The sequence below is a fragment of the Meles meles genome, chromosome 10 (assembly GCF_922984935.1).
Source record: "Meles meles chromosome 10, mMelMel3.1 paternal haplotype, whole genome shotgun sequence".
Taxonomy (NCBI): Eukaryota; Metazoa; Chordata; class Mammalia; order Carnivora; family Mustelidae; genus Meles; species Meles meles.
In genome coordinates this window covers 77,331,334-77,350,334 of record NC_060075.1, presented here as the reverse complement: position 1 = coordinate 77,350,334, position 19,001 = coordinate 77,331,334, and the positions used below count along the sequence as shown (strand labels likewise).

The 19,001-nt window shown below is 39.1% G+C and overlaps 1 protein-coding gene across 1 annotated transcript; it reads right to left on the bottom strand.

Annotated features, from left to right (window-relative positions):
- Positions 1–7,866: 7,866 nt before the first annotated feature.
- On the bottom strand, positions 7,867–10,791 carry LOC123952308 (GTP-binding protein SAR1a-like). Its single transcript, XM_046021668.1, has one exon. The coding sequence runs from the start codon at positions 10,683–10,685 to the stop codon at positions 10,089–10,091; it is 597 nt and encodes a 198-aa protein (XP_045877624.1). The 5' UTR covers positions 10,686–10,791; the 3' UTR covers positions 7,867–10,088.
- Positions 10,792–19,001: the final 8,210 nt, after the last annotated feature.

The following is a 19,001-nucleotide window of genomic DNA, read 5'->3' as shown; positions in this document are numbered from 1 at the left end:
AATATCCTTAAATGTTCCTAACCAAAATGTTTCTCAATAACTGAATGGTTAAACACACTCAGGTACATCTGAAACTTGAAATACCACTCAGCAATAAAAAGGAATTAACTTTCTGGGTTCTCTATTCTGTTTCATTGATCTATGTGTCTGTTTTTGTGCCAGTACCACACTGTCTTGATGGAAAGAGCCTAGATGTCCATCAACAGATGAATGGATAAAGAAGATGTGGTACATACATACACACATACATTCATACATATAATGGAATATTACTCAGCCATCAAAAAGATTGAAATCTTGCCATTTGCAATGCAGTGGATGGAACTAGTGTGTGTTATGCCAAGCGAAGTAAGTCAGTCAGAAAAAAATAAATACTATATGATTTCACTCATATGTGGCATTTAAGAAACAAAACAGGGTCATAGGGGAAGGGAAGGAAAAGGTAAAATAAGATAAAGACAGAGGGAGGCAAACCATAAGAGATGCTTCACTCTAGGGAAGAAACAGGGTTGCTGGAGGGGAGGTGGGTAGGGGTATGGATAACGGGGTGACAGGCATTAAGGAGGGTACTTGACCTAATGACCACTGGGTGTTGTATGCAATTGATGAATCAGTTCTACTTCTGAAACTAATGATACAGTACATGTGAATGAAATTGAATTTAAACAAAAGATTTTTTTAGAAAAAGAATCGACTTTGGACATACAACAATTTGGGAAGGTATCAGCAGCATCTTGCCAAGTGAAATAAGCCAATATCGAAAGTACGATTCCATTTACATGATGTTCTTAAAATGACAAAGTTGTAGAGAAGGAAAACAGATTAGCAGTTTCCAGGGATTGAGGTGGTGAGAGAGGGAAGAATAACTATAATTATAAAAGGTTAGCACCAGACCATTCTCTCTGGTGTAGGAAAACCCTTGTACTTTCATTACAAAATGTGCAGTTACAAAATGTTACACAAATATACACAGCTACAAAAATGTACACAAACTTGATAAAATAATGTAGAACTATATACACACATTGTTCTGAGGTCAGTTTCCTGGGTTTCGTATGTACTGTATTATATTAAATGTCATCATTGGGGGATCTAGAGGAAGAGTATGGTGGGACGCTCTATCCTACTTTTGCAACTGCATGTGAATCTGTAATTATTTCAAACTTGAAGTTTTTTTTTAAGTCATACCTTAACAAAAAAGATTTAATTCTAGTTTAAATTTGTATAAGCTGCTCACTTACAGACTAAAGCAATAATATGTAAAAACAAAACAGATGAAAAAACACAAAAACAAAACAAAACAAAACACCCTAGAGTCCTGAGAGCTTCTCTGGTGAATCCTAGCAAAAATTCAAGGAAAAAAATAATACCTCTTTTACCCAGACTTTTATGGAAAAAGACAAAACACTGTAACTCATTTTATGAGACTAGCAGAACTTTAATATCAAAATCCCACAAGGACATTACTAGAACTTAAAAATTTAGGCCAATGTGCTGATGAACATAAATGGAAAAAATCCTAGACAATGTGTTGGCAAATCAAACCCAGGAACATATAAAATAGATGATACATTATGACCCAAAATGTAAGCATTGCTAACAGATAATAGGTGTTTTCTTTTAGTCCTCCCCTTCATTTCTGCTCTTTTTTCCCCTCCAAGGCTTAGAGAAATGTGCTTACATTCTCCACCACCAAGGAATTTTCCGGATTTCTATTCACTTGATTGTATTATTTATTTATTTATTTTATTTTTTTTTTTATGTGTTTGGCACAGAAATCAGGAACGCATTCACAGAAAACCTGATGAAAGCTATATGCACAACAGAACAGAAGTAAGGCTGAAGAAGGATCATGAGGAAGGTGCTGGTGTGGATTCAGTAGAAACAAACTGGATTCCTCCCCCCCATCTTTGTAATCCTCTCACTTTCCATTACAATGCCTGATGCAAGGCAGGGGTTCAGCATAATTGTAGCCTGGATTGCATAGTGTTGGATCCTCCAATAATGGGTCCGTGATTAAAGGAGCAAGACTGATAGAAAGCGAAGGTCAAGCAAAGCTTTATTTCACGCCAAGCATCGGGAATCAAACCGACGGTCAAACAGACCGGTCGGGGCCTCCTCTTACAGAGAAGGCGACCCCTCCCTGCCTCACAGACTAACTTTTATGGAGCAAGGGCCATGTGGTTGAGCTTGGCCACACACAGGTGGCCAATGAGATTGCAACATACAGAGAAAGCTGCACAGTCATGCTAGGTCACACACGGGTGGTCAATTGAACTACAATTCACCCCATAGTAGCTATTTGAACTAGCCTATCACCTTGGTCAGAATTGTTGCCCAAAAGGCGGGGCCCACACTCCTTGGTAGCTAGGGAGACAGTATGCGTGCTCTACTGATTGGATGTCTCCACCTGACCCAACTCATCCCTGCCTTCAGGCTGATATCTCCACCTGACCTGACCCGCCCTTGTATTTGGACTTTGTTTCCTGGAACTGGTTTCCAGGACTTGTTTTTAAGTAAGTCCCTGAGTGGGGCCAGGGTCAGTTTAAGTTTTAAGTTTTACTGCATAAACAACAAAATCACTGTTTAACCCAAGACGGAATCCCTTTGGCTAAATAGGCCCTTCCACATAGGGCGGTCCTGAGTAAATCATCCTAGATTCCACAAGAATCATATAGAAGATGAAGTTAATCATTTCTTCTGATTGAAAAGGAAGAATTTGAGATTGTGGAAGAAAGAAGAGCCAATACACAGGAGGAAGATGATGTAGCGGGTGTGTGAGGGAGGGGCAGAGAGAGAAGGAGAAAGAGAATCTTTTTTTTTTTTTTTTAAGATTTTATTTATTCTACAGAGAGAGAGCACAAGCAGGGATGTGACAGGCAATGCGAAGGGGAGAAGCAGGCTCTCCACTGAGCAGAGAGACCGACGGGGGTTCAAACCCAGGACCTTGGGATCATGACCTGAGCTGAAGGCATACACTTAACTGATTGAGCCACCCACATGCCCCAAGAGAATCTTAAGCAGAGTCCTCACCCAGTGTGAAGCCTAATGTGGGGCTCAATCTCATGACCCTGAGATCGTGACTTGAGCTGAAACCAAGAGTTGATTGCTTAACCAACTGAGCACAGTTTCCTCCAAGCATCCCAGGTGTTCTGATGGAAATTGTAGCCCATTCTTTGAACAAGGCTGAGAGATTATGTATAACCAAACTTCAGGGTATCTGTGAACCTCGAGAAATTTTTTACATTTTGCTTGTATATGTGTATTTGTATTTCTCTGGGGGGAGGCTTTCATAACTTCCAATAGATTATTAAAGGAACCTATGATAGAATATTTTTTAAAAAGCAGTGCATTTACAGTGTTAAATATTTACCACGAATATATATCCTTGCTGAGTAAAACAAAACTTCCTCCCTATTTAAGGAATAAAACATGAACTCAAGGATATCAATTGCCTTCTTACAAAAAAAAAAAATCGGCCTTGATTAATGGTAAGCTACACAGTAGTCATTACAGAAAATAAGAAAAACAGGGAAAAATATAAATGAGAAGGAAAACATTTACTCACAACCCAAAAGCAACCATCGTTAATGTTCTGTTATATTTTCTTTAAGGCATTATTGTTGAGAATCTAATACATGCATATTACTGTATAAAGCACTCTTAGATCTTCAAAGGGACAAGATCTTCAAAGTGATTAAGGACCACACACACACACACACACACACACACACACACACACACACACAAGATGTGGAAAGAATCAAAGTGTACATCAACTGATGAATGCATAAAGAAGGTGTGGTACACACACATACACACACACATACACATACCCCTGTACTGCACACCTTACATTTCAGAATACCAGAGGTTTAATACAGAGCAGGTACTACATATGTATAATGCTACAGGAAGAGTGGTTCCACACTTCCATCTGTTATGTTCATTTTAACAGGAAAAATACAAAATAAAATATAAGCCAGAAACATCTTGGTTCTGGTCCCTCCTCCATTACTTCCTGCTTGTATCATTTTCAGAAAGCCACTTAATATTTCTAGGCTTCTGATGATTGACCTCTTTCAAGGATAATGGCACATAATATTTTGATGGCAGGACACAGGACTGTACGATATCCTGAGGTCCCATAAAAACATGTCTGTGGATACAGATAAATGTATCAATATATAGGTATATATGCATACATACAAGTATATATGCAAATTATTTATGTTAGGCCAATTGGAAAATGCAGAAGAGTGCAAAGAAAAACAATTCCTATTTTTACAAACCAGAGATAACAGCTCTTATCTATTATTATTTTTTTCACATATAAAAATTCAAGCAGCATCCACTTTGCCTTGGCATTGCGTTAGAGGCATGGAAAGTGTGTCTAATAAAATGATACACGATTTATGTGTGAATTTTTATTTAAAAGGAAACATTAATACAAGGGATAGCATTAAGCCCAGAATTGTGTACGTAATGAAAACACACAAAATTCTGCATTTGTATTTATACAAGTAGAATCTCAAATACATTTTTTTTTTTGGTGGAAGTTACACACTTGGCAGCCTATGATTTTTTTTTTACAGTATATATGCTTCACCATAAAATACAGCAAAAAATGCCTGAGGATTCCCACCTTATATGAGCTGTCATAACCATGGATACTTAAAGCTGGAAAATACAGAATTGACTCACTGATTTCTTTCTTTCTTTTATTTTTTTAAATTATTTTTTATTACGGACGTATAATGTATTACTTATTTCAGGGGTACAGGTCTGTGATTTATCAGTCTTACACAACACACCGCGGTCACCACAATGCATACCCTCCCCATTGTCCATTTGCATGGAACACACTGTTAGGCAAGGGGCAGGGCTAGATAAATACTTCTACAGCTTTTTACATCTTCAGCTAATCACGTGTCACTTTGTAGAAACCACAAAAAAACAGGAAGTGAACCTGATACACACGGAAGCGGAGAGAACAGTATTTGGAATGCTAACAAGAAAGCTGCAGTATGAGGCAGCCAGTGTTAACAAGGGTATCAAATTGCCAGTCACATTCACTGTCCCCGCCCAGCAGATCCAGGAATGTGGGGATTCGGGGGAAATTGCACCTGAGGAGGGTTCACGGTGATTTCCGAAACGGGCAGTATGGATAAGATTTGCTAGGACACAGGTGTGCCATCAGCCTGGGTGGCTAGGGACAGGTGAGAAAACAAGAGAGGAAAGAAAGGATTCCTACAGGATTTTATGTGTAAGAGTGGATAGCAGCCCCAAAAGATGCTGGAACCCATTTTGTGTTCTAAGGACTCCTACGAGTTTCTTGTAGTGGATTATAAATCCTGCTCACGCTATGACCATTCCAGTTCCCTGTGGGATTTCTGCCCAGCAGGAGACATGGTCATGATGGACTTTGCTTTGGGACACCTGATAAAGCTCTTTGGGAGTTTCTCAGAACTATAAAGTAAGTAGGGACGTTGGAGCTCAGAGAGTAATCATTTTATGTCCCAGAAAACTCTGTAAACTGGATTACCATGGTCCTGCTATAGAGTCTTGAAGCTCTTCAAGGCTATTCTGAAATCTGCTTATGAAGCTTCATTGTTTATTCAAGAATATCATATCTCTCTCTGCCTGCCTCTCTGCCTACTTGTGATCTCTCTCTCTGTCAAATAAATAAATAGAATCTTTAAAAAAAAAAAGAATATCATATTGTCAGGGTGCCTGGGTGGCTTAGTTGGCGAAGTAGGCAACTCTGGATTTTGGCTCAGGTCACAGTCTCAGGGCTGTGGGATTGAGCCCTCACTCAGCAGGGAGCCTGCTTATCCCTCTCCCTCTGTTCCCCATTTCTCCCCCTGCCCCACCCACCCTGCTTGCTCTCTCTTGCTCTCTCTCAGATAAAGAAAGAAATCTTTAAAAAAAAAAGAATATTATATTATCATCAGCAAAATCTTTCTGGAAAAATAATGGCACTAAAATCTAAATGGTTTTGTCCACCAAGATAAGTCTCAGAACCAGGAATGGACACAACAAGGACCTCAGGCATTCTTGGTACTACACATGAAATATACTTGCCCCAGTAAAGCAAGAAGACAATGCTGAGCAAAAGTTGAAACACTACTGTGTAAACACTAATATGATAGAGCATCTTTATAAAAAGATAGTAAAGTATCTTTAATATTGGTGCTCCAAAACTACTTTATTTTTACTGATATAAAAGCAGGTCATTTTTTTTTTGTCCTCCTCCACTTTTTTTTTTTTTTTTCATTGAAGTGCTGTTGACACACAGTATTACGTTAACTTCAGGGGTGCAACATAGTGAGTCTACAAGTCCACGTGTAATACTGTGTTTACCCCAAGAGTTGCTACCAGCTGTCACCATACAATACATATTACAATACAATGTCACTGACTCTATTCCGTATGCTGTACTTTTCATCCCCTTTAGGTCCGACCATATTGTTGCAGTGGGCAAAAAAATCGCATTCTTTTTTATGGCTGATTAATATTCCTGTGTGTGGGGGCGGCATGTGTGTATGTATATATTTATCTTCTTTATAGATGATAGAGATGATGGACACTTAGGTTGCTTCTATATCTTGCATATTATAAACAATGTTGCGATAAACAGGGGTGTATGTATCTTTTTTGAATTAGTGTTTTTTGTTTGTATGTTTTCTTTGGGTCAATACTCAGCAGTCAACTTAATGGGTCATAGGGTATTCTATCAATTTTTTGAGAAACCTCCACAGTGGTTATCCCAGTTCACATTCCCACCGACAGTGTAGGAGAGTTTCTTTTTCTTCACATCCTCACCAACACTTGTTATCTTGTTTTCTGATTCTAGCCACTCTGACCAGTGTGAGATATCTCATTGTACTTTGGATTTGCATTTCCCTGATGATGAGTAATGTTGAGAATCCTTTCAAGTGTCTATTAGCCATCTGTACATCTTCTTTGGAAAAATGTCTATTTAGGTCCAAGAATAGGTCATTTGAAATTTTGCCATGAAACTTCATCAAGTTGTCAAATTTCTATTTCTCAGGAGAAAAACTATTACTAAGGAAGAGCCCTTACTTTCTTCTTTTAGTACCTCATTAAATGGAATGTTTCCTCAAAACTATTTTGCATGAAGTAACAAATATGAGCATTAAATTTATAGTATTTAAACTCATTCATAAAACTCACTCTTCAAAATGTGGGAAAAGGCGTCTTTCAGCACCTTTCATTTTCCTGGAAAGCAGTGATGATATGGAATTGCATATTCCCTTCAGTGCAAAGACTACTTTAGGGAATCCTCTATGAAATGCATCGGAGAGGTCGCTCCTAGGAAAACTTGTAGTTTATCTTTGTGTAAATCTATATCATCAAACTTGCTTAACTTCTCAATATGAAGTAATCAAAGAATAGAAGCCGGCTAAGTCAGGTGGGGCAGCCCAAAGGACACAGACCATAACGTAAGTATAACATTCATAGCACTTCCTAGAAAGATCCCTATCCTGATAAATACCAACTTTTATGTTCTTGTCTTTTTGCAGTGCAAAACTGTAACAATAATGTAGTGGCCACTGGGAGTGCTTCTTAAGCAACAGTCTCTCCCCACCCCTCTCTCTTATCCTTTGGTAATAAATTCCTTCTTGAAAACGAAAGCCTCTTTTTTGGTTCTCCCTTTTCACAGCTTATCACTCACTTTGCTACACTTTCTAAAACACTTTCTGTCATGTAAGCCTACAGTGACTTTCTACTGCCAAGAGAGATCTTGAAAGGCAATGGAATACAGCAGAGAGTAAGGGAATCCACATTCTAGACCAGTGACAGTGGAGATGGAAATCAACCCTCTGGGGTCTCCGTCTCTTATTTTTTTTTTTTTTCTGTTTTAACTTTTTATTAAAATGCTTAGGATACAGATTGACTTTCTTTTGTAAATGACTGTTTTAACTTTTCCTGAAATAGGACACATATGCACTCTGATAAAACAGAATGAAAAGTGTCAATTCATGGGAGTTCCTGTACAAAGCTCTGATCCTCTCTGTTAAGAGCCAAGCTCCTCACAGCTGCTTCTTTTGCAATCTTTTCATAGGAACAGCGTTTTCTGTGGAGCAGGAAATAGACAGATGCCAGACTTTTCAATCCCCTCTTTCTCCAGTGGCCAAAATAAACCACTTTCACAAAGAGCTGAGCTGTGTAGAATCCATAGTTTTCTAGCTTGCTACAAAGTGATCAGGGACCAAGAGGAAAACACAAAACCAAAAACAAGAAAACTAGCGCTGTAATCATACTTCTCAAGTCTCTGGATAAAGAAGTACGGGTTACCTTTAGCCAAAGGAAATTAAAATTATGCACGTTAACTACCTAGTTCATTCACCATTAGCTAGATTTGTTCATTTAAGGTTTTCACCCTTTCCAAACCAACAGTTTTGTTGCAATCCAGCTATGCTTGCTAACAGAAGGAAAGGCACGCTCTTCCTAGATTTATCCTTTACTGAGCCTCTGCATTTGTACCTAGCAGTGAGAAAGTATGCTTTCCTAATAGGTTGGTACTGAAGACTGACAATGAGAAGTCCATTAAAGAGTAACACTCCTACTCACCCCTGGAATGTTACCCACACTTCCCTACCCTCACATTAGACACCAAAATTCCACTGAATTTATTTCAAACCTTTGCATCATAATTTTGTTTTGCGGAAACTACTTGTAATCTCTCATTAAAGAAAAATGAAGATATCCACCCATTTTAAGAGAGGGTCTAAGATCCTGAAAATCCAATTTTACACGTGGCACTAAGAAAAAGAAATGCTATAAAAATGATCATCACACTAGTGGGCATGCTGAGGCTTTTATACTGAGCTCTTAATGACAAGGGACGCTGGCTCAGAAAGAACAACACTACACGAAGTCCTCAGTTTCCCCAGCTTATTTCTGTCATGGAGAAAGGCAATTTCATACCACAACCCCCCCCCCCAATAAAGTAACCTAGAAAAAGAGCTCATGAACATTCCCATAAAGAAGCAAGATCTTGCAAGTGAGAATTTTAAACCCCACTACATAAATCTTTCCTGGATCCAAACAAATGCTACAAATGCCAGGTTTTTAAGTTCTCAACTCACAGAATTAAAAGCCCTTCAGCTCTACCTGCCCTGTGTGACTCACCTATCCCGAAAATGTTCTCCTAGACTCTGTGCAAAAGTAACGGACACATGCCTGCAGTGTAGGACAACATGGGGGATGTTCTCTTTTGATGCCAAAGTCATTTTTTTAATAACTGAAAATGAAAAAGATGCTATGGAAAGATAAAAGCAAAGACTGCCTGAAATTTGTAGCTTTGTAAGTAAAAATAATGAAATCACCACTCTATATTGAACTCCTCCACAGCAAACCAACCATCTGTTCTACACACCAGGTGAGGAACGACCCTGGCTGACCACAGTGGAAACCTGCCGCCGCCACCAGGCCGGCCGGGCCCTCTCCTGCTCCTCTGCGCACAAGGTTGGCGCCACCTACCACAAGGCAGTCAGAGAGCCGGGGAGCTTGGCTCACTGACCTGCTAACTCAACAGAACTAAGTTCACTCAACTGAGCTCTGGCCTCCAACATGTTTCATGTGCATAATTTTATGAAGAAGCTAAATGCCATTCACTAGACCAAAAAAAAAAAAACAAAAAAAAAAAACTCTGGACCAAGTAAATTTTGAACTCAGAAAGTTAGGAGGGACACCAATGACATTAACAACACTTTCTTTAAAAAATAGAATCACTTTCTTTTGAAATCAACCACAGTGGTGAGACGTGTTTTTCTTTTCAGGTGCCCCAGGATGGCACACAGCTTTACCCAGCAAATCCTGCCAGCTTCCAAGTCCCGGGATGCTGAGCCGCACCAGCACGGGGGCAGCGTTACCTCCCGACAGCGTGGAGAAGAACACATGTCACCACTGGGCCATGAGAGAGCTGACAGAGACTCTTGGCTTCTCAACGCCAGACACGGTTGAAGAGCTTTCCTTGTTCTATTAGAAAAGTTCATGAGGAAGCTGTGAATAGGATCAGTCCAGAGAAGGAAAACTCGTTTATTTTCACTGTCCAAACATCAGTCAATATACTGGGAAAGCCAGCGGAAGCCCTCACCGTAGCCTTGCCTCTTGAGCACACTGCACATGAACACTTCCATGGGGCGGGCGTTCAGCTCCTTCAGGGTCACGTTCCCCTTTCCTGTGGTCTGTCCATAAAGCCCAAATATCTCACGGAGTTTTTCTTCACTGATCGCATCTGTTCTGTCAATCTTGTTACCCAAGATCAGGATTGGCACATTGGATATTGTTTCATCAGTCATTAGCGCATTTAGCTCAACTTTGGATTCCATGAGGCGAGGATGATCTGCACAGTCGACCAGAAAGACAATCCCATTAATTGCTGGGAGGTAATTTTTCCAAACGCGACGTGCTTGCTCATGCCCACCAAGATCAAAAGTTGTAAACGTCATTCCAGCAATTGTCAGCTCTTCTGAGGTCGGATGTGATGTTGGAACATGTTGGCCCAATCGGTCATCTTTGAGCATGTGTAGAAGAGTGGTTTTGCCTGCATTGTCCAAACCCAAAAATACAAGTTTTCCAGATTTCTTGTAGAGTCCTAAGAATTGGAGCACACTGCTGAAGCCATTGTAGATCCACTCAAAGATGAAAGACATTATTAATGCTTACTACGGCCAAAGCGGGGGGCTCCTCCGGCGGTGGCGGGCGGCTTCGACCCTCCCTCACAGCACACAGCCCAGCAGCACCCGGGACCGCCAGCTATTCGCCGGATATCTCCGTCTCTTATTTTTAAGACAGAAGGTTGCAGTTCCAGTTTTCAAGTTTTGCATCTTTTCCTTTGTAGAATTCAAGGTTCTTCACCAGTTAGCGCCATCTATCCATCTCTCTCTGGATACCTAGTGTGAATCTTTGAACGCTGCTGGCTGCCTCATCATCCTTAACACATGTGTCAAATAATTTACTGTGATCCCTTTCAGAAAGAAAGCCTTCCTACTCACCAATTGATACTTTTCCTTTGTGATCCATCTATCCCAAGTTTTGTCTGAGTTAGAGCTCATGATAATCTCACCCACGTTTCAAAATGCTATGGTACTAGTATTTACGACCTGTACAACATCCCCTGGCACTCAATTTTTAAAAGATACATCATATTCTCCAATTATTTTCACATGGACATTTGTTTCTGAACTCTTTAACTACAAACACTTTTTTCTCCCTCTTGGTTTTTCCTTTCCCACCCTTCTCTCTTATTACACAGGATTTGTGTTTTCAACCAAAAAGGTTAAAAAAAAAAATTTACATAGGACAAAGGACACCAAGTGATCAAAATTTTGCTGAGTTTCCTGCTAGCTATAGCTTAAAGGAAACCTAGCAAGTTATTTAGATTTCATCATCAGAAAGGAGGAACCATACCAAAACTTTCCCTGAACTCAAACCTATAAGGAAGTTTTAATGCGGGACATAATAGGAAATACTGGAAGAGAAGTAATGAACTACATTCTTAACATGTTTATACCATATTTCAAATTTGATGTGGTTGCTCTTTGAGAGGGCTTCCAAAAAAGATTATTTTGCCAAACACTGACATAAAACTAGTGAAGATGATGCTTTAAAATAATTCATCTATAGTTCCCCACAGAGTTTTACACATTCTGTAGTTGCTGAATAAAGACTGATTGGACCTCTTGAAGGGAACTTTTACATTATTCCTTCTTAAAAACTACTGACGGAAGTCTGTCATGTTTTTTTCTTAGGGCACCTAAGGAATCAAAGAGAACTGGGGATGTAGGGAAAGCCAGCTCCCTAAATTCGTAAAGTTTTAATCATTGGTTATGGAGACGGTTTTATTTTTCCTCCACAAAAAAAGTATCAGATTTGGAATTCCCACTGAGAGGAAACAAGAATTTGGTTGTTAGACTGAAAGATACTGGTTACACAGCATTGGAAAAGATTTTGAGATCTATCCTGGCCTTTAGCAGAGCTCTCAATATGTACGAGTTCCAGCCCATTTTGGTTCCAAGGCCAAATGGCGTGGTTGAACCTACTTCTTTCCACATATTTACTAGACCAGGGTTTCTTAATCTCAGCAGTATTGACAGTTGGGGTCAGATAATTATTTTGGTGGGGTTTTTAGCAGCATGTTTGGTCTCTCCCCACTGAATGTCAATAACACCCACACTTACAGTTGTGATCAGCAGAAGTTTTTCCAAAAAATATTTTGGGGGGCAAAATCACCCCATTTTGAAAATTACTGCTTCAGAATATGCTGAGACAGCTGCCAGGTAGTACCAGCTAAGCCACTTTATAGCTAGATTTTAGTTGTTAGGTTAAGTTTGTGTTCTGTATTGTCATTTCTACACTCTTTGTCTTAAAATTCCTGTTTGTATTCCTCTTGAAAATTTAAGTTTGTCTTCGTTGAATTAAAAAAGGAAATTCCTCAATTTAGGTGGGGAATTCAGCACTTTAATGGATAGTAAGAGTTACCACAGAGAAGAACTCAAGATACAGACTAAGGAGATACAGGGAGAGCTGTAAATGCTGAAGTTCTCTCTTAAAGAAGCTCACTACTCTTTCTTTCTGTCCTGAAATTTCATAGGATAGTTATATATATATTTTTTGAAGCCTCATATGATCTTTCTCTTAAGCTCCAGATTTGTACACCCAAGTATTTACTGAACAAGGCTTCTGAGTATTTCAAGAGCCCTCAACATCAGCATTGTGCCTTTGAGCCAAGTTGGAGAGCCTGGTTACAAATCACATGTGTCCTGTGAGCTTAGGTTCACATGGAGTGATGTGCCCCAGAGGTATAACAGGACAGACATAAAAATGAAAAAGACAAAGATTGTTCTAGAGGTTCCATGAATTCAGAGAAAGGGAAAGCTTAAAGGAAAGTGTAAATATACTAGCTGAGATGGGACGTTGTCACGGCTGGCGCGACAAATCGACCAGGAAACGTGAGGGTAAAAGAATGGTGAAAAGAAGTTAAAGAGACAAAGAGATGGGAGCAGGAGGAACACTGAGGAGGATGTCCAACAGTGCCGAGTTTATTCAGGGCAGCGAGGCATTATATAGCCAACAGTAACTATCTTCAGCTGGTTACAAAAGACTTTGCTACGTGCACAAAAACCCTCCAGACCAGGCCTGTTTTGCCCACTTCAGATAAACTCCTGTAGGCAATGGCTGATGTTAGTACAATTGTCTTGTAAGAAGTAAAACCTGAGAGTGATTTAGGAGGTGTGCTGGAACAGCAAGGACCAGTTAAGAGCTTATGACCCCAACCAATGGGCTCTCATCTAACTAGTAAACATGTGGGAAGTCACGTTGGCGAGCACACAAAACATCCACAGACCCTTTCTCAGTGCTACTCAACTTTTCCGTCCTAAACCTTTTGTTAGGCTATTCTGACTTTAAAGGAGACACAAGTCAGGGCCTGGTTTGGTCCTCGTCTCAAGTCTTATCATGGCCTCCCACAGGACGTTTTATTATTTTAAAAAATTTATTAATTTATTTGAGGGGGGGGAGAGCACACAAGCAGAGGGAGAGGCAGAGGGAGAGGGAGAAGCATGTTCCCCACTGCACAGGGAGACCAACACAGAAGTGATGTGGGCTTGACTCTATCCTGGGACTCTGAGATCATGACCTGAGCTGAAGGCAGCAGCTTAACCGACTGAGCCATGCAGGTGCCCCAAGAGACGGGACATTTTAAAAATACTGAATGTACAGAACTCAAGTAAAGCTAGACAGGCACTGTCAGTACAGGAGAAATCAGTAGTTGATAGAAGTTTCAATAAGGAACACATGGTTCCACTTGGCTCTAATAAAAAATGATTTTGCTTAACCTTATGAGCTTGTGTTTGAAAAGTAACCCGTAACTGGAAAGGGAATTAGGAAAGGGATTTGTATTTAATTAATTTCACTACAATAGAGATCTTATTCATATACCATGTATATCTCAAGTCACTTATTTTTTTTTTAAAGATTTTATTTGTTTACTTGACACACAGAGAGAGATCACAAGTAGGCAGAGAGGCAGGCCGAGAGAGAGGGGGAAGCAGGCTCCCCGCTGAGCAGAAAGCCTGATGCGGGGCTTGATCCCAAGACCCTGAGACCATGACCTGAGCCGAAGGCAGAGGCTTAACCCACTGAGCCACCCAGGCACCCCCTCTCAAGTCACTTATACGTTAATATGTTTAGATAAACTTGACACAGTGGCAAAAGGATGCTGTTCTAGGGGGAAAGATGAGTTTGATATTTGGAGCAGAAATGGATATCTTCCTTCAGCTTCTTGATATTAAAGATGGTAGTACAAACATCACACCATGCTTTGTTTGCCCCTGCTGAGTAGTATAAGGATTGTCAAGAATCAAATTACAATAACTGATGCTTCATCCTGAGTATGTAGAACATAATTTCAAATCTCTTTGGCAATTCAGAGAGTACTTGAGATTATGCAACATTTCAGATCTTTATAAATATCAATTATCTTGGCATATACTAAATGTAAATTCCAATTATTTGTGATTCCCATTTTTTAAAGTTCCATAATTACAAGGAAGTGTGACATAACAGGTGACTTCACCTCATCTCATGGCTGACACAAAAATTCTTATTATAAAACTTTCAAAAACTACTTGGAATTTTTTTTTAAAGATTTTATTTATTTATTTGACAGAGAGAGATCACAAGTAGATAGAGAGGCAGGCAAAGATAGAGAGAGGGAAGCAGGCTCCCCGCTGAGCAGAGAGCCCGATGCGGGACTCAATCCCAGGACCCTGAGATCATGACCTGAGCCAAAGGCAGCGGCTTAACCCACTGAGCCACCCAGGCGCCCCGGTACTTGGAATTTTAAGTGTTAGCATTTAGTCACAAGCATGACAGATAAAAAGCAAGCAAGCAAGCAAGTGAACAAAACAAAACAAACAAAATGGGAGTTTAGAGGTGGTGCAAATTAGTAAAGGTACTGTAATGAAAAACAGAATAACATGACACCTTCCCTTCTGTACAAACCCATAATGAAGATCCCTCTGTTTGGTGTATGGTATCCTTTCTAACAACTGAAGGAAAGAAAAAAAAAAACCATGCAGACTGTTGGTTAAGTACCCAGAATTATTTTATTTTTTTAAGATTGTTTATTTATTTGGCAGAGAGAGAGAGAGTGCGCGCAAGTAGGCAGAGCAACAGGCAGAGGGAGAGGGAGAAGCAGGCTCTCCGCTGGGCAGGCAGCCAGATGCAGGGCTCAATCCCAGGACTCTGGGATCGTGACCTGAGCCAAAGGCAGCCCCTGAACCAACTGAGCCACCCAGGCGTCCCCAGAATTATTTTAAATAATGCAAGGCCTTCAATATACTTCAAAGAAAATATACATGTGTTCTAATACGCAAAGTATATTATAAGGTATGTATCAAAATATGAGGTATAAACTAATATGGAATGTAAATTTTAAAAGACAAAATATTCAGTGTATTACAAAAAGGTGACAAATTAAAAGTCATTCTTAAAATCTGACATTTTCCTCTAAGCACTTAATTTTTATGTGTCAGTAGAACATTTCATATTGTTGATTATAAAAACACAACTAAAAATGGAAAAATATTCCTAAAAATAAAACAAGTTCAGGTTCAAATGTGAGTAAACATGATGAAATATGATCAGGTAGATCACGCACAATTTCACGGTAACCATTTATTCAAATGACTTTCAAAGTTAGATTCTTGATAATACTAGTTTCCTTGTAGTCTATGACCTGCTGATCAGCCCTTATTGATGTTTTTCTAGAGGACTGACTATAGCACTTTTTTGGTAAACTATAGTTATTTTAAAACTAAATGGAGGGGTGCCTGGGTGACTCAGTGGGTTAAGCATCTGCCTTCATCTCAGGTCATGACTCTGGGGTCTTGGGATCGAGCCCTGCATTGAGCTCCCTGCTTAGTGGGGAACCTGTTTCTCCCTCCCCTGCTCCTCCTGCTTGTGCTCTCTCTGTCTCTCTGACTTTCTCTCTCTCTCTCTCCCTGTCAAATAAATAAATAAAATATTAAAAAAAAAACTAAATGGAATAAGACTGGTTTCCTTTTGAGGATATATATATATACATTATTTCTATTATCTTATCTCTCTTGTTTCTCTTATTTTATGATCTGGGGAAATATCCCCCAGATACCCATTAACATAAATAATATGCCACATATAGACTATAAACCTAGTGTTATTAATAAATATTCACATTAAACTTCACATTTGTAAATACCTTTTTCTTCATAACAACTGTGTAAATGAAGATATAGCTGCATGATACTGGAAAGAACCAAGAATACTGGTATTTTCAGTGTATTATCTAGATTAGATTGGTTTCTCAGAAGCATAATCTAGGTGAAAAGTCAATATATATATTAAATCAAATCTGGTGTATATTCTGGTTTCCCTAGCTATCTTGCAAAAATGATGTGTCCCTGGTAACACAGGAAATCCAAAATACCCAAAGCAATCTTGAAAAAAGACCCACAAAGTCAGAGAGTTCAGACTTTTATGCTTAAAATTTAACTATAATAATCAAGACAGTGCGATACTGGGAAAGAACAGACATATAGATGAGCCAAAGAGAGTTGAGAGTGCAGAAATAAGCCCTAACACTTATACTCCATTGACTTTTGACAAAGGAGTCAAGCCAGTTTAACGAGGAAAGAATATTTCAACAAATGATTCTGGGACAACTGGATTTCCACATGTATGAGTGAATTGGTCCTCTTCTTCACACCACGCATAAAAAGTAACTTAAAATTGATTGTAGGTATAAGTATAAGAGCCAAAATGATAAAAAACCTCTTAGAAGAAAACCAGAGTATGTCTTTATGATCTTAGGTAATGACTTAATAGCTACACCATCAAAATTATAAGTGATAAAAGAGAAAACTGATTAGGACATCATTAAAATTAGAAATATTTGTGGTTCAAAGGACACTATCAAGAAAGTGTAAATATAGTCCACAGGAAGGGAGAAAAATATTTGCAAATCTTTTATCTGATAAGATTTGTATCCAGAATATATAAAGAGCTCTTAAAATTCAACAACAAAGAGACAAATAAACCAGTTTAAAGACAATGGGTAAAAAATCTGAATAACTATTTCTCCAAAGATACACAACTGGTCCATAAGCACAGGAAAAGATTCTCAACATCATTAGTCTTCACAGAAATGCAAGTTAGAGCCACAATGAGGGGCGTCTGCGTGGCTCAATTGGTTAAGCATCTGCTGTCTGCCTTCGACTCAGGTCATGATCCCAGGGTCCTAGGTTTGAGCCCTCTGTCAGTCTCTCTGCTCAGTGGAGAGCCTGTTTCTCCCCTTCCCATTGCCTGCCACTTCCCCTGCTTGTCCTCTCGATCTGTCTGTCAAATAAATAAATAAAATCTTAGAAAAAAAACAAAAACCATTGTGTGTAGACATACACACAATGAGCTAACACTTCCCATCTAGGATGGCTATAATCAAAAGGACATACAATAACAAATGTTACTGTTATATTGTTATTGTTTTTAAGGTGTGGAGAAATTGGAATCTTTATTCATTGTTGCTGGGAATGTAAAATGGTGCAGTCACTGTGGTGGAAATCAGTGTGGCAGTTTCTAAAAATGTTAAACATTGAGTTAGCCTATGACCCAACAATTCTGCTCCTAGGTATGAAAACATATGTTCACACAAAAACTTGTATATGAACATTTATAGCAGCATTATTTTAATAACCAAGAGACAGAAACAATCCAAATGCCTATCAATTGATGAACTGATAAAGTGTGGTATATCCATACAATGTGGTATCATTCAGCCATAAAGAGAAATGAAGTGCATGTATATGCTACAACATGGATAAATGTGGAAAACATGACACTAAGTGAGAGAAGCCAGTCACAAAAGATCTATTGTATGATCCTAATCATATGAAGTGTCTGGAATAGGCAAATATATAGATACAGAAAATAGATTAATGGTTGTATTTGGCTGGGGAGGTAGGAATGAGAGGTTGGTGAGGAATGATTGCTAATGAGTACAATGTGCTCTTTTGGAGGTGATAAAAAAAATTCTAAAATTAGATTACAGGGGCGCCTGGGTGGCTCAGTGGGTTAAGTCTCTGCCTTCGGCTCAGGTCATGATCTCAGGGTCCTGGGATCGAGCCCTGCATCAGGCTCTCTGCTCTGCAGGGAGCTCACTTCCCTTCCTCTCTCTCTGCCTGCTTCTCTGCCTACCTGTGATCTCTGTCAAATAAATAAACAAAAAATAAATAAAATTAGATTATAGTGACCGCATAACCCTGCAAATATAGTAAAAGTCATTGATTTATATACTTCAAATGGGCAAACTATGATGTATAAATCATATCTTGATAAGGCTCTTACTTTTTTTTAAATGTCATGTTCTGTTTAGTAATAAGGATTTTTATATCAGATATAAGAACATCAGAGTTACCTTAACTCTTCACCAGGATTTTGGTGGTAAATTTTTATATACAGTAAGTATCACCAAAGGCAATCCTGAAACAATGATCAGTGCTAAAAAGAGGCTTCTTGTGTGTTCTTCTGTTATTGGTAGTGGAGTTAATTTTTAGTCTCTGGTTGGTCTCTTTGCATTCAGCATGATTTAGTTTGTTGTTGGCTGCTTCCCAAAATGACTGCCTTTTTACTGTCCTCCCCATTAAAAATAAGAAGAGATCACATAATAATTTCTTCAATATGTTCATTTTACACAGTGGAATGAAAGTAAAGATCTATCCCATAGATTTGAGCTATTTATACATTACATCATTACTTCTTAGTGATCTAGGCAAGCCATGTCTGAGGACCCAAATGGTCCCACAGGAAAAGCCAAGAGGGCCCTTGGCTTCATGCAGGATAGAAATCAAACACAAGCCAGGAAGATGTGAGAGCAGAGTTTAATGAATAGCGTGATAGCATATAGCATAGCAGATGGAGTGCCTGGGAGGCTC

What these genes read in the sequence shown, in the direction of transcription:
- LOC123952308 (XM_046021668.1), bottom strand. Translation starts at nt 10,685, where the DNA reads ATGTCTTTCATCTTTGAGTGGATCTACAATGGCTTCAGCAGTGTGCTC.